The 16,130-nt window shown below is 37.6% G+C and overlaps 1 protein-coding gene across 1 annotated transcript in view; it reads left to right on the forward strand.

The window, feature by feature from the left end:
- ANKFN1 (ankyrin repeat and fibronectin type III domain containing 1) overlaps positions 1-16,130 on the forward strand; it is a 138,789-nt gene that overhangs the window by 69,066 nt on the left and 53,593 nt on the right. Inside the window, exons 6-9 of the mRNA XM_067715378.1 lie at positions 2,489-2,579; positions 7,989-8,096; positions 15,242-15,341; positions 15,631-15,763. Of these exons, the coding sequence (XP_067571479.1) occupies positions 2,489-2,579; positions 7,989-8,096; positions 15,242-15,341; positions 15,631-15,763 (432 nt within the window). The remainder of the gene's footprint in view (positions 1-2,488; positions 2,580-7,988; positions 8,097-15,241; positions 15,342-15,630; positions 15,764-16,130) is intronic.

A 16,130-nucleotide genomic window follows, 5' to 3' on the forward strand; every position in this document is an offset into this window, starting at 1 on the left:
AAAAACTGGAAGACTGTGCTTATTTGTTTAACCAATCTAAATTTAAGTGTTAATTATTTATAGAACTATAAACCATATAAGCATATGAAATGCAGAAAATAAAAACACCTAACAAATCAGTCCAGACTGGAACAAACCCTATATTTCCTCAAACAATTAAATGCAACAAAACTGGATCATCAAAATCTTTTCAACTGAAAAAGATTTTAAGTAAACTTAAATTAAACCTGTACCTTTTTATCCAATTCAAATAATTAATATCTTAGGACCTTCATATGTGAGAGGTAGAAGGAGAATTTTCTTCTTGTTTTTCTAAAAGGTTAGTCAATTAAAACAGTTATCTGTAAAGTGTAATCCTGAAGCCCAGAATTAAAAATCTGTGTTAGGTTGCACCTCTTCAAGTTTGAACCAGCTTATTCTAATAGAATTCTTGGTGGTTGGGTCACCAGCACAGAATCTTAACTTTTAGTCTTACTTACACATATACACCAGGGGCCAAAACCGTGGATTAGCAGAACAAACAAACCCCTGAATGGGTGGCCCCTACAGATGCTATTGTCATCTGATTCCCAACCCTATAGCTCACATGATGGAAGAGGGGCAGAGAGAACCCGAGGGAATTTCCGCTGCTTAAAAGAAAGAGTGATATGGTGATAAAAATGGAAAACTCTCCATAGAGAGGTTCTCTAATATTTGAACTAATTTTTTACAGGGATTAAGTTTTTGCAGTTGGTCATCCAATGAGAGCAACACAGACACTATCCTAATCACATAAAAGCCTAGAAGTAGATTTACACTTCAGAGAATCCCCATATCCTTGAGGTACCTAGAAACCCATTTTTAATGTTATAAAAATCAAGTTTACGATATGGTAGGGCCAATACGATTAAATCCCTAGCAAAGGCTCTACAACGATTGCTATTTTTTTTTAACTTCAAACACCACTTTACAAATTTTGCAAGCAATGCTTTAACAAGTGCTGACTCCTAAAATACCCCTTTGGGTTCATCAGAAAAAAAAAATTCCTCAAAGCAAAAATATAAAAGCATAAAACATTTTAAAATATTATAAGCAAACAAAAAACAACTCCTTAATTCTTTTTTTTAAATTGAAGTATAGTTTATTTATAATGTTATATTAATTTTGGATGTAGAATGTAGTAATCCAATATTTTTATAGATTATACTCCACTTAAAGTTATTAGAAAATATTGGCTATATTCCCTGTATTATACATTATATCCTTGTATCTTATTTATTTTCTACCTGGTAGTTTGTACCTCTTAATTCTCTTCTACTATCTTGCCCCTCCCCTCTGGTCACCACTAGTTTGTTCTCTACATCCTGAGTCTGTTTCTTTTTTGTTACATTCCCTAGTTTGTTTGTTTTATTTTTCAGACTCCACATGTAAGTGATATCATACAGTATTTGTCTTTGTCTGACTTATTTCACTAAGCATAATAACCCTCCAGGCCCACCCATGTTGTTGCAAGTGGCAAAATTTCACTCTTTTTTAGGGCTAAGTAATAATCCATTGTGTGTGTGTGTGTGTGTGTGTGTGTGTGTGTGTGTGTGTGTGTGTGTAATCACATCTTCTTTATCCATTCATCTGTTAATGGACACTTAGTTTGCTTCCATACCTTGGTTATTGTAAATTATGCTGCTATGAACACTGGGGTGCATATATCTTTTCAAATTGGTGTTTTGTTTTCTTTGGATAAATACCCAGGAGTGGAATTGCTGGATCACATGGCAGCAGGTCTATTATGTTTTTGAGGAGCCTCCATACAGCCACAACTCCTTAATTCTTAATGTCATAAAACATTAAAGCATATAAACCATTGTCTTAATAATGGTTTTAAAACTGAAGTAGCATCAAAGAACTAATTTTTAAAATGTCTGAATAACTGAGTAAAGGATATTTATTGCAGCATTATTTATTTAGCATAAAATGTGGAAACAATCTAAATGTCCACTAATGAGGGATTGGTTAAATAAATGACTGTGTTTACCCAAAGTGAAGTACTATACAACTACTAAAAGAATGAAGCAGATCTCTAATTATTAATCTGAAAAGATGTTCATTACAACTTGTTGATCTTGTAAAGCAAGTTGATCAGCTAGAAAAAGGTGATAGTAGTTGCCACTGGGGAGGAGAAAATAAGGAAAAAGAGGTAAGGGTGAGAAACTGCAGGTTTTGGTAAACCTTACAGAACTATGACTTAAAAATTGGTGTATAATGGTTTGGGGAAGGTCAGGAAAAGCAACTATGATATTCCAATTTTGATAAAAGAAAGCACAAAGAAACTAAAAGGGCACCCCAAATATGTTTATTATCATGTAAAAACATAATAGTCAAGAAAAGCTAGAAAGTTAAAGTATGGGCAGTGGGATGAACAAGTTCATCAGACACAGAATAAAGCTTCTAGGGTAAAACTGACTAAATAAAATTCCCAACCCATCATTCTCTCTATTTCGATACTTTGCAGGGCCAACAGTATTTTGTTCAAGTCTCGGCTTATAACATGAAAGGATGGGGACCTGCTCAGACCACGACACCAGCATGTGCCTCTCCTTCTAGTAGGTGGTGGCTGTGAACTCTCTCAAGCCTGGCCAGACTCCAACTCCAATTCCATCCTCAGGATGCCATTGCCATTCCCTCTCCCCACTGCTTGGGACTAATAAGATGTCCTCAGAGTAGCATCTGGCCACATAATGAATGATTCCTCTGCAGAAATGTTCCCCTGGGAAGCAACTCAGTGGAATGAAAGAAGAGGGAATTTGGAACCAGCAAGACTGAATTTGATACCCATTTTACCTTTTATTAGCTGTGTGACTTTCAAAATTTACTTAAAGTCTCTGAGTCTCAATTCAACATCTGTAGAATGGGTCCGATCATACCCTTCACAGGGCTTTTGTGGAGATGTACTGAAATGGCACAGTAGGACTGGCTGGCCCAGAGTACACGCAGTCCATTTTAGACCTCACCTCCCCTTCTTCACCAAAAGTCTAGCAAATCTTACTTACATTCTGTCAGAAGAAAAGCTTTCTTATTAACAGGCACTCTGATACACTCTGCCACAAACAGAAATCTATAATATTTATTATGGTGGCTGAAAAACCCAGCAAAGCCCCTTCTAATTATCTTAAACTTAATAATTTATGTCTGGTGTATTTGGCAATTCTCTATTAACCAGAAAATTTAATTAACAAGAAGAACATCTCCAGACATACTACATGATAGAGTTTTCTGCATAATGAACCTATTGTTCTGAATTATATTTTATTTTAAAAATCTTCACTAATGGGATCATTTAAAATGGTATCATACACTTCTTGTGAAAGTGCAAACTGCTCCATCCTTTGTGGAACACAATGTACCATATTATATCAGCTGCTATAAGAACATTCGTTTCTTTTTCCCTATAATTATACATCTAAGAATCTAACCTAAAGAAACAGATGCAGACACACAATCATGAACAAATATGTGCACTGCAGCAATATATTGATATAGTGAAATATCACGTGTGGTGGGGAGAACAAATATCCAATATTAACTCTGCGGTTAAATAAAGTATGATATATATAGATCCATACTATAGAATAAAATGCAACCCCTAAAAATGGTGTTTTAAGAAATGATCCATTGTATAGAAGAAATTCTTATAAGTTTTATGTAAACAAACATCATAATTTTTTTCATATAACATTTAAACTGTGAGTTTGACTATAATTAGGTAGGTGTGTCTGCATATAACTATTAAAATTTAACAGCAGATATTTGGGTTATGAGATTATGGGCTCTTTAGTTTCCTATTTTATATATTTTTGTATTTTTCAAGTATTATAATAACCCTTTGCCCAGGAAAAACCATGAATCAGGTGGTATGTTATGGGCTTTCACATTCAGTGTCTCACTTAATCCTGACAACAGTCATTGTTCCCATCTTGTGGCTAAGCATCATATTATCATCTGTATCACCATCAACAGCAGAGCTAACATTGATAAAACTCATTATATGCTGCATGTTAATCTAAGAACTTTACACAGATTAACTCAATCTTCATAACAGACCTGTTAAGGTTTGTTATGAAGATTGAGGTGATTTTTATTATTTTACTGATGAGGGAATTATTAATATTGAGGTACATACACGCATACATACAGCCCAACAACAGAAAATTAGCCAGCACTGAAGTCAGGTCCAAACCCCATGTTCCTTGCTCTTAACCACTATGCTGTCCTCCTCCTCTATTAATAAGGAAATTAGGATTCAGAGAGGGTGTTGCCTTGCCTGGGGTCACAACTTTGGTAACATGGCTGAGCCAGGATTCAAGTCTGAACTAGTCAAGACTCTGCTGTGGTAGCTAATGCCCTGCTATCAGGCAGACAATCAGACTAAAAGCCAGCCAACCGTTCCTGACTACTGCCTCTGGTGGATTCAGCTAGCTAAATCAGGCCATACAGAGCCTTGGACCACAAATACCAGGCATCTCTAAGACTCCTAAGTCCCCTAGCATTTGATGATTTAACTATTCCAGTCTTACTTGGACATCTTTCTTACTGAAGACTTACCAGAAACACATACGGGGAATATTGGAAGATTAAGATACTTAGGGAACCCATCTCATTCTACGGGGGTAAAAAGAGTATGTATTTTTGGAGATGGAGGGATAGAAGGGATAGAACAGCAAAAAAAAAAAAAAAAAAAAAATTAGACCTGAAGGTGGGTCAGAGGGAAATCCACTCCAAACGCAGACCCCATGCAAATTCTGATCTGTATGATGTATTTACTTATAAACACCAGATGTCCCAGTTCTATAAACTTCAAGTTCTAGTCAGACACTCTCCCTCAGAGCCCATTTGAAGAGCTCTCTCCAGAATGAAAAGAACAGTTGTCCAGGTCTGGGAAGAGTTACTTATTACTTGGTAATTAACGTAGCAAATGGCAACACTTTCTAAAACAGCACATTTGATTAGTAGGGGTATCTGGCAAAGAACTGAAATCCAAACATGTCATTACAGTCACTGCAGACATGCCATGTCACTTGGAAAGAACAATATAAAAACACTCTGGTTCTATTTATAAACAGACTATGACATTGTGATGTAACATATATCAGTATTCAGATATTTACTAGAAGACAATGTATTCTAACATGACAGAATAATTGGAAATTTGGTAATATGTTCCAATAAGCTATAAAACTTTTTAAAATATTTTTACAAAAGGCCTGAATGTGTTTTTATAGACTTATGTTATATGGTATGGTACATAATAAGAGAAAAGGACCCAGACAGGCTTGTCTGAGTTACGATCAGGAAAGCCCTGATATCACCAGTGAATGTAAGCTCTGCACTGCATTGCAATTCAAGTGTCTCGTTACCAGAACAGTGAACAGTATTATGTGGCATGATCTGCTCTTTTCCTACCACACTAAGTTTATTCCTGTCAGGCTCCTGATTTCTTAATATATTTTCAATTTTCTCCCTCATCCCTAAAGTCTCCTATTTTATGTAGTCATCAGAACCTTCCAAACATCTATGAGAAAGACTCATTCTTTCCAAAAACCTTGGCATCATGTCCAGTGCTCACTCGGGCTGCAATTTAGCATTAGCAATTTTCTAATGTACCATAAAGTCATCAGCTCAAGCTCACCTCTGATGTAATAGGCCTCAGCTGAAAGAGCCAGGTCCACTTCATCTCCCCCTGCACTGATGGCAGTATTAACACTCATTAGAATGTATTAGCACGTTCAGGGCCATATAGTAATTCAGTCCCCCAGGAGTCTTACTCAAGCCAACAACATTGCTCATCTTATCTGAGTACTTCAGATACATTCATCCAACTAAGGAAACAAACTCATAACGGCCTCTGGGAATACATGAGAGCAATGTTTATTCTCACTGTGTCCAGATACCAGGGAAACTATAGATAGTCCAAGGGCCACTTGGAGTTCGTTCCCTCAAACATTTCCAAATTTCCCAGTAAAAGATCTTTCCTAGCCCATCCTACGTGAACACCATCATGCTTCTAGTCACAGTGCCTCACCAACATTTAATGAGCATCTCCAATGTGCCCAGAATGGTGCTTTACTTACAGTATTTCTTTGAAACCACAAATAACCTAAAAAGAGACTCAAAAGCTCACTTTACAGAGAAAAAACCTGAAGCAAAGAGAAATTAAGTCACAGTTTCTGCCAACAAAGAACAGAGTCCACAGAAAGCACCTATGCCAATTCCCTGTCTCCAGAGTTGACCACAACTAAGCCACACCACACAGACTCCAACCAAACTCTGACCCTCCTTCTCAAAAGAAAACAAAAACAAAAACATGTCCATGGTATAAGGAAATGAGCACTATACGGAGGGTCGTGAGACTATGTTATAGTCCTGGCTATGCCACCATCACCACCAAGCTGGAAAATTTAGAACTGGAATGGTTATCTCTGGGCCTCAGTCTTCTAAGAGGTAAAATGAAGAAGGGTACATGGGGGAAGGTGGGAAGGAGGAGGAATTAGAAAATCTCTGAGGCCTTCCTCTTCAAAGGGAATTATCTGCTAAGGTTAAGAAATGATGTTTCCATACTCACCACTCAGGAAGTTAACTTTCCAACAATGACTTCCCTTCTTTTTAAGTTATTATTTACATAAGGCTTTCCACATAACATTGCACTGGATAGCTAATGTACCTCTCATCTAATCCTCACAAAAATCCTGCAAGATAGGTACTATACTCCTTTTTCATACTACGGAGTAGAGGCCCTCTCAGTATAAGTAATTTGTTTTACAGACACTGAGCTAGGAATCAGAAGAACCAGGGCTCAAACCCAGGTTTATCTGACTCCAGAACCTGCATTCTTTCTAACTATGTTGTCCTACTCGGCCTTGGATGGACCAATGTGGAATGCTTTTACCTAACTTTAACTGTCATGGCATCTGCTTAAGTTTCTAAACAAGGGAGACTCCATATTTTAAAATCACTCTAGGTGGAGGGAATTTGAAACTTGTTCGATTAGAATTTAAGCCTCAAATATACTTGTGAACTAACGGGCTTTTCTCGAAAAGAATGTCTAGCAATTTTAGAGAAAGCATTTCAACCAAGAAGCACTTAAAGTTGTTGCTTTTGAAAGATCCAGAAAGTAAAACCAGGGGAAAGAGAATAGGGATGGACTATGAAATGACTGACCTGCCGAAAAAAAAATCTAGAGTTGGAGACAGCAGAATTATAATCTTGACATTAGTCCCATACGGGTTATTACTCTTGATATCATTATAGCCAAATGGAATGAAAATAGAAGGGGGAGAAAAATCTCAGTGGGTATTGCAATTTAAATTTGCCATGTAAGCTAATACTGTATATTTAGAGACTGAGCAGACAGGGTGGTTGGTGGCTCGGAGTATGTGCAGGAGTTGCTGTGCCAGCTAACCAAAGCAGACATTCATTAGAGCAAAATGTAGATTTCCATTTCTTGGCATCTGACATGGGCTCTTTCCTTGGAAAGAAATGTCAATTTGGCCAAAAGTGTCAAACCTACAATAAAAGCATTGGGACCGTGGATTTCATCTAGTCTGCACATTCCCACCCCTTTCTTTCCTACTGTGAAAATCCAGTGGCGACTTGGGGTGCTGAGTGGAGAGGTGACAGGGAACTGATTAGGACACAGACGCTGAAAAGGAGGGTAAGGAGCTGGGGGAGGGGAAATTGGACTCCCAAATTCTCTATTTTCTTTTGGCTTTCAATTACCATTTTCTCTTGCCTTAAAACTGCCCAACTCGAGAAACCAACCACAATTGCTGTTTTGCACAGGGCCTGAAAAATGGCAGCTTCCAAACCCTTGGTAATGCCTGCTAGTTGTGCAAGTACTGGGTGCTCATCCACACAGTCTGTGGGTAGTATGAGCAAAACTCAGCTCCCGAGGCAGTGCAGGCAAGAGGCCTCGCCTACTTGAAAATTTTACTCTGTTTGTTTCTTTTGTTCAATAGACTGGAAAGACTATGACGACAGAGCGCCTAGACACAAGGGACAGAGTGAAGTTTTGGAAGGTCTGCTGCAGCAGGTCCGAGCCCTTCATCAGCATTATAGTTGCCGGGGTAAGGATAAAAATCTGTGCTGGGCCATCGACTGAGGTCTCGGTGGCGCCGGTAATTTTAGCAGTTTCCTAACTGGGTCATACCTTCTCATTCATCAGGGAGGGAGAGAGATATTAATATTTGTACATCTGGAATCACTTTACAGCACTATCTTACTTTAACCCTTCAGAAGAGACTTCCCTCTCCCTTCCTTCCCTTCCTCTTTCTTTTGCACCCTCACTCCATAGGAACAGTTTGAAAACAAGCACAGGAAAAATTGCAGCTGCCATTAGTTCCCTTCCCTTTAAATTGTACCTTCACAAAACTTCTCAGTGTGCTGAGTCTTTGGGATATTCACGCTCAAACTTTTCACCTGCAACAAAAATTCTGTGAACATCCCTGAGGAAGCACAACCAATTATAACAGCAACAATAATATTAAACTTCTGTGTACATTTATTATAAAATTTACATACAATTCACATCCAATATCTCTTTTTCATCCTCATTTTGGCAATTATCACTGAGGCTAAGTGACTTGACCAAGGTCACAATGCCAAGAAGAGACAGAATCAAGATACCAACGTAGGTTTTCTGTCTCCAAGCCAGTCTTCCTGCCACACCTCGTTTTTGTCTCCCACCCTTACATCAGGACAGGGCACTGGATTTTAATCTTCCCCTATACTACTGCTCAAGAGGAAGTAGAGCATAAGTTCTCTAGACCTAGCCAACTACACCCAGAAAGTCTCTGAGAAGCTTTAAAAAGATTATTTTCTACTTGGGCTGTTCAAATGGGACAGGGTCAGGTTTCTGATCTGTGTAATGATTCGTGAAGCAGGCACTTAGTTTTATTTGGAGAATTAAATTTCCATAAAGTTTTCATTTTCCATGCTCCTTCACCCATCACATCTCTAACTGCATTGTACTCTCTAGATTCAGGGCACTGCAGGCCCAGCTAGGTTAATAATCTATGGTTGAGACTAAGACATGCTAAATGAGTTTTGACTAGGTATAAAGAAATCATACTTAGCATTAGCAAAAAGTTGTTCCCAGTTGCTGTATAGCTATGACAACAGAGCCCTTCAGAAATGTTGGCTATAGCTAGAAATGAGGGCAACTGTTTGCAAGAAAATAATGTTCTAATGAGTGGTTGGTTCATTAGGAGATGTAAATATGCATGGAAGAGGCTTAAGAAGGAAACCCAAGTGGGATTTCATTCTCGGATCTCTAGGAAAACTTTACCCAGACTAGGGCCTTCAACATTCCACACCGACCAAAGTACACTCAGTTCTCAGTTATCCAGGGCCCATTTAACCAAGACAGGCGTTATCTAGGCTCCTTTCTCTTCTTCTGCCTCTCCATCATTTCCCTGCCCATTAGTTCCTGCATGGCAGGCTAAAATAATGAAGCAATTGGATAGATTATTCTCTGCAATTCATAAGCCACTTTGTGTTTGGTCTTTATCAGAGGGGGAAAGCTAAAACTACTCATGAGAATGAGGGATTATTTTTTATATTATCTGAGGATTTAGATGTTCTCCCCATTACTACTGGATTACATTCCAATAATCAAGAAATGATTGTCTAGACAGCCCAATTATTTCTATGGTTTCCATCCAACTTTTATCATGTACCTATTTTCACCCCACAGGGATGTAAATATACACACAGTATCAAGAAAGCTTTAAGTAAGGCATAAGGTAGAACTTCCCAAAAGGGAGGAATATTTTTATATTGAAATGTATATTTAAACAGTACTCAAAGTGTGTTCCACATAAGAGTGGTTCTATAAGATGCTCAGCTGGAAAAGGGTCTCTAGTCAAGTATATTTGGATATTGTTACATTATATATCCCTCTCTTGGAAATGTAAAATAGACATTAAAATATTAAAGACTCTAATAAAAAGAAATTTTGAATTTGGTTAAGCAAGCATTTTCCAAACTTACCTGGCCACTGTAAAACATTTTTTACAGAATTAGTGTTCCAAGCCACAAACTTTGGGGAACACTGACCTATAATATGCCAGGATAAGAGAAATGACCTTCCGAGATGATACAACATAAATCTCTCTAAATCTAAAAGGATAAATTAAGGATAATTAGGTACTGCATACAGAAAACTACAAAATTGTTATTTAAAATAAACTATATTGATACTATGTGGTTTACAAATTTTATAATTAGAAAAAACAATTACTTCAAACCCCAGTTCACCCACTTACTGTGTGTACTTAAGAAAAGCATTTAACTTATCTGAGCCGTAGCTTCCCTATCAGAAAAAAACAACCATAATAATATGTATCTTTCAGGACTGTTACAAGAGTTAAATTAGATAATGTATTAAACTCATCTGGCATGAGTAGGCACTTTACAAACTAGCTTATTTTTTTTCATTGTTCTTCCAAATGAAGAATGAGATGCTCTCATCCTCAGCATTTTATATGTCCTAGAATTAAAGTATAATCACTGACTCCATTGTAATGAGCCTGGAGTACTCAATAGATACACAGCATATTCTAAATGCAGAACTAATAATAAAACATCCCTTCTGCTACCAAAGCCCTGCATGGGAGATACCAAAACCCACATTAATTTCTCTATTTTTGGCTAAAAACCTGGCCACGGCTAATTCGCATCTTCAGTACTGGGACGGAAATTCAATGGAGATGTTGAGTGGCCTTTATTGTTCACAGGGTTGATGCCCTGACATACATAATGAATTATAAAGAAGTCAACTGTGTTCACTAAAGCAGTCCCCTACAGGAGTGAATTTCAATTATCATCCAATTTTTCAACTGGCAAACATTAATTGAAACACTGTCTCCTATGTGTTAGGTGCGAGACATACCAGTATGAATAACATAAGCTCTCTATGCTCCAAGCACTTAAAAGCTAAAGATCTGCTTCATTCAGAGTCCAGAAAACTAACCATTGCTCCAGAGCCCTGAACTAAGCAGAGACAGAATAGAAGCCACAGTGGTTCTTAGGAAAACCTGAGTTTAGACCTTGCATCAGTCAAGATAGGCTATATCATGCTGTAGTATCCACATGACCCCCCCAAATATTTATTTCTCCCACATGCTATAGGTCTACCACCGGTTGCCTGAGGGCTGGCTGTCCTTCTGTCTTGTCATGATCCTCTTTCTGGAAATATATTTCAGCACCCATGGGAAAAGGAAAAGAGACTCTTGAAGGTGTCATGTGGACAAGACTTTATCATTTACACTCAAAATTCATTGATAAAACTGGTCACATGGCCCCAACCCAACCACAAGAGCTCCAAAAGTACAACTGTATTGTACCATGTGCCCAAACTGGAGGAGACCTGAAATACTGGACATTTTCATGGGCCCCTTTCCCAACTGGTAGTAGCATTTCTCATTTTTCTCTTTTTTTTAGTCTAATTTTTTTAGTTTAGTTTTCATTTTTATTTAAGTTATATGTGACTACACTCTGAAGGCAGATTATGTGGGTTCAAATACAGGCTAGACATTTACAAATCTGCATGACCTTAAGCAAGTTGCCAGCTTCTCTATACCTCGCTTTGCTCACCTGTAAAATGCAGATAAGAATTATATAAACCTGTCGGCCATCTGAGGACTGAATTACTTAAAATAAGTAAAGCACTACGAAGAACTTTATTATGAATGAAAAAACAATTTCTCCCATCCTCCATTTTCTATTCCCTAGAGGCTCAATTATTTTGATATTTTCTCCATATCTCTAAATAACAGGCTTATAATTGCTAATTCTTGATTTTTAAAAAAATATACAAAGTAGAATTGGTCCTTCATTAAAATGATTTGTATGTTAAATATATATATATAGTTATTATCTCACTAAGGAAGATGATTATTTCTTTTTTATCCCTCCACCCTCTTATACGTACATGTAATTCCTACTCCCTCATTCTCCTAATATAGTCATTTTAATAAGATCAATATTTATTGCTAACATTATAATGATCATATAAATTTTATGATTATTTTCCTTTCCTGGATAACTTGTTTCCTCTGTAGATAATAATCAACTTTTATTATGTGTTTTTTTATTTTCCCATGTGCTTATAACCAATTAATCCCCAAGCTATTCTCCAGTTCTCTCAATTTTCTCTCAATACAATCAGATACATAAGTATTGTTTCAAATGGCATCTTCTTAAAGAAACCTCTCATAGAGCCCTCTGACCTGCTCCAATCTAGCCTGGTTACTGGCTGCCTCTATGTCTGTTACTTACTGGCACCCTAGGATCTCCTTTCACCACCACGTTGAGCACTCTTCTTGCCACTCTCCAATACTGGATTTCTTCTTTTTTGTTTACCATCTCTTCCTTTTTCTGGGGTTTGTCTGCCATTGGTGGGAGCCTTTCCTCTAGTAGCTTCCTGTCAGGACACTTGGGAGCTAATTTTTGGATACATTAAGTGTCTTAAGATGTATTTATTCTATTTAATATTTATTTAGGATAAATAAGTATAGAAGTAGATAAGTATAGTATTCCCAACTGAAATAATGTTCCTTCATATTTTGAAGGTGTTGCTTCATTGCCTTCAAGCTTTCAGTGCTGAAAAGTCTGATACCATTCCGATTCCAGAAGTTTTACATGAAGTCTACTTTTTCCTACCCTGGAAGGTTTTAAGTTTTCTTTCCACCTTCAGTATTCTAAAACTTCACTGTTATGTACCTTCATGTGGCTCTATTTTTGTCTGTTGTGCTGCACATTTGGCAAGCTCTTTCAATACAGAAACTTATAGCCTTCAAGTATGGGGTATTTTCTTAAATTACTTTTTAAATTATTTCTTCCCCCTCCTTTTGCTCTGCTCTCTCCTATGAGAACTCTTATTCAGATACTGAACCTCATGGACTAGCCCTTTAGGTTTTCCACCCCTGCCCCTCCTACTCTCCATCCTCATGTCTCTTTGCTCCACTTTCTTGCAGATTTCCCCAATTTTATTTTCTATTTGGTTTTTTCAGACTTTGATAACATATTTTTAATTTCCAATGTTCTCTATTGTTCTCTGAATATTTCTCTTACAGACCTTTATCTTTTTTACAAGGATGCAATGTCTTTGCTTGTCTCTCAGGCTATTAATGACAGGCTTTGTTTCATTTTATGTTTTCTTCTCTCAACATGGTCTCCCCTCTAAATGGCTTTTGTTTGGTTTTGGCCTGTGTTTTTTCTGTGACATGCTTTTCAAACTGCCTAGTGATCCTTGGATGTGTACTCAGATTTAAGAGAAGAGAACTCAATAGCTGTTGGGAAGCTCTGAGCACATGGATAGGGCTCCTTAGTTACACAGATCACTGTAGGGTGATCTGGCATGGCCTTATCTTTAGGAAAGCAGTAAAGCCAATGTCAGAATCTTTAGGTGTACTCTTACGCTAATCAGAGTCTCCAGAGATGCTTCTTCCAGTGTTCTGCCTGGAGAATATAAATTTGAGTACCACTGTTCCGAGAGTCCAGTGGGGAAATACTCTGTATGGAAACTTTCATTTAATCCACCTGTTTTGAGTACATACCACTCCCTCCCTCTATTTTTTAACCATACACCATATCTTTCACTCTAAAGATCTCTGTTTTTATGCTTTCCAGAGAATATGCTACTAGCTTTCTTCTAGAGTGGGGAAAGGGTAGGAGAGGATATTTAGAAGTCTAACTACTTTTTAAACAGATTTCAACAAAACACCCTGATCTTAGCTCCACATTCACCACTCTTCCAGCAGTATACGGTGCCCATGGGTGAGTCAGGTTACTTCTCAGCTTTCTCAGGTCTGCTAAATCCATCTGTCCATCTGCTTTCTAGCTACCAAAATTCACGTGCTTTTGTCTCCTTTCCCATCTCTTTGTCTTGACAGATTTACGTCACTTCCTCTTTTTTAAATCTCTTTACTCTGCTTTTAGTAAGATTTTGGGAGAGAGTAGTATGTGATAAATAAGTTCAATATGCTGCCTTTAATCAGAAGTCCCAGCAGCATTATTTTCAAGTAGAATATAACCAGCAAAATACATGTTCAAGTTAGAAAAAAATGCTTTTGCTTTGTTCTGCCAGGAATAACCATTACCAACACAAGCTTGAAGCTGGCATGAATGCTTTTGTCAATCAGCTCATTCCCAACTGCTCCTATAGGATCACGGGCAGAGCCACACTGGGCCTCAGGCATGGGCCATCCACCCAGGTTTCCATGTCTAACAGCAGTGATATGGACCACGTTCTCATCCCCAGTAACACGTCTGTCAGGAGTCTGGTGATGACCCCAATAACCTCAGCTTCCCTTCATTAATTACATTTAAGATGAGAATTAAATCAGTGATCATCTAGTTCAGCTCTAGGGAGCACAGTTTGCAAAGACTGCTACAGGAAATCTACTACTTTTATCAGTGAGAGCTCCAGCTGTAAATAAAAGAGCTAAACAGAAGCAATGGATGATTTGTTCATCACTGTAACCATAGAACCTAACATATAGTAGTGTACCAATAAATATTTATTCAGTGAACAAATGCTTGTTTTTCTGGGTACTGCCTTTTTTATCTTGGACAATCCACTTAACCTCTCTGTCTCAGTTTCTTCTTCCGAATAACAAGGATAATCATACCTATGCCTACAACTATTTTTGTAAGCCAACATACACACTGGAAAAAAACTACCCCAGAATGCTAGCAGTGGTTCTACTAACATGGCAGGATGATATGTGTGGGATTTTGTTCTTTTTTTCTATGCTCCAGACTTCCTGCAATGTGCCTATATTAATTTTATAATGAAAAAAAAAATTTAATGGAATGTGCAGACTAACAAGAAGAGCTTTGCCAACATTGAGAAGTATGTGACTATTAAAAGGCAATGGGAGCTGGGGACAAAAGTTGATCTCGTTTCTTCATATCCCACCTCATAATAAATAAGGAGAATATAAACAAAACACCTAAGTGACTTCACCTGGAGTTATAAATGTTACTCATTTCCAACAGTTTTGAGGAGCTGTTCATTAATTAACTACTGGCATCTCAAGATACAAAAGCATCTTGACGGACTGAATGAGCTGAATCCCTACATGAAACTGAGTATAAGTGACACTGAAGGGACAGGAGACAGAAAGGCAAAATGGTGGGAAGAAGGCACTGAGACTGTTGTTCTTCCAGTGGAATTTACACTGTATTTTTTTTTTCTGTGTTCCAGAAAGTTCAAAATTACAAACCACGGGCCGCAAGCAGTCAGTCTCTAGGAGCCTGAAACACCTATTCCATTCCTCAAACAAGTTTGTGAAGACCTTGAAACGGTGGGTCCTATGTAGTTTTTCCAGGAAGTCTTAGCTTCTCAGGAATCTGCTGCTTTTGGTTCTGAGTGGAAACTTGGTAGAAATTTCTCTTTTTTTATTAAGACAATACAAAATTCACTTTTCTTCTGAAAATTTGGACAAGATAGCCAATAAATTTGTTGTATTTAAGAATATGCTCATAGGTATATTTTAAATTATCTTTTATCATGTCCAAAAATATTTTTTCCATGATCCAGGCTTGCAGGAGAAGATGATTGAGGACAATTTTTATTTTGCTTTTTCTTTTTAGGGGACTCTACATAGCTGTTATATTTTATTACAAAGACAATATGTTAGTCACCAATGAAGATCAAATACCGATTGCTGAAATAGATGACTCTCACACCAGTTCCATTGCACAAGATTTTCTGTGGTTCACAAAGGTATCCTGAGTTCTAATTTTATTCTTCCCCACTTTGCACCAACAGTCTGTGCATAAATCTCTGAAACTTTAGTTGAGGGGCTGAGGGGTCTCCAGTGACCAAAATGTTGGGGTGGGAGTAAATTATCTCAAAGGTCTCTTTCAGCCCTGATTTGCCCTATGTCGTTAAGAATGCCAAAATAGTATCTACACTACATTTTCAAAGCAAAGAAGCTTCCATCCTGTCAGATTGTGTCTCCACGATTCTGAGTTATGGGATCATTTGGCAAAGACTAAAATGTGAATCTGATGGTTTCATTAACATTCAGATCTTTTTCCAGTTGGACAGAGATCAAAAAGTTGTTTCGCATGCATCTGAAAATGGACTG

The sequence above is a fragment of the Pseudorca crassidens genome, chromosome 19 (assembly GCF_039906515.1).
Source record: "Pseudorca crassidens isolate mPseCra1 chromosome 19, mPseCra1.hap1, whole genome shotgun sequence".
Lineage (NCBI taxonomy): Eukaryota > Metazoa > Chordata > Mammalia > Artiodactyla > Delphinidae > Pseudorca > Pseudorca crassidens.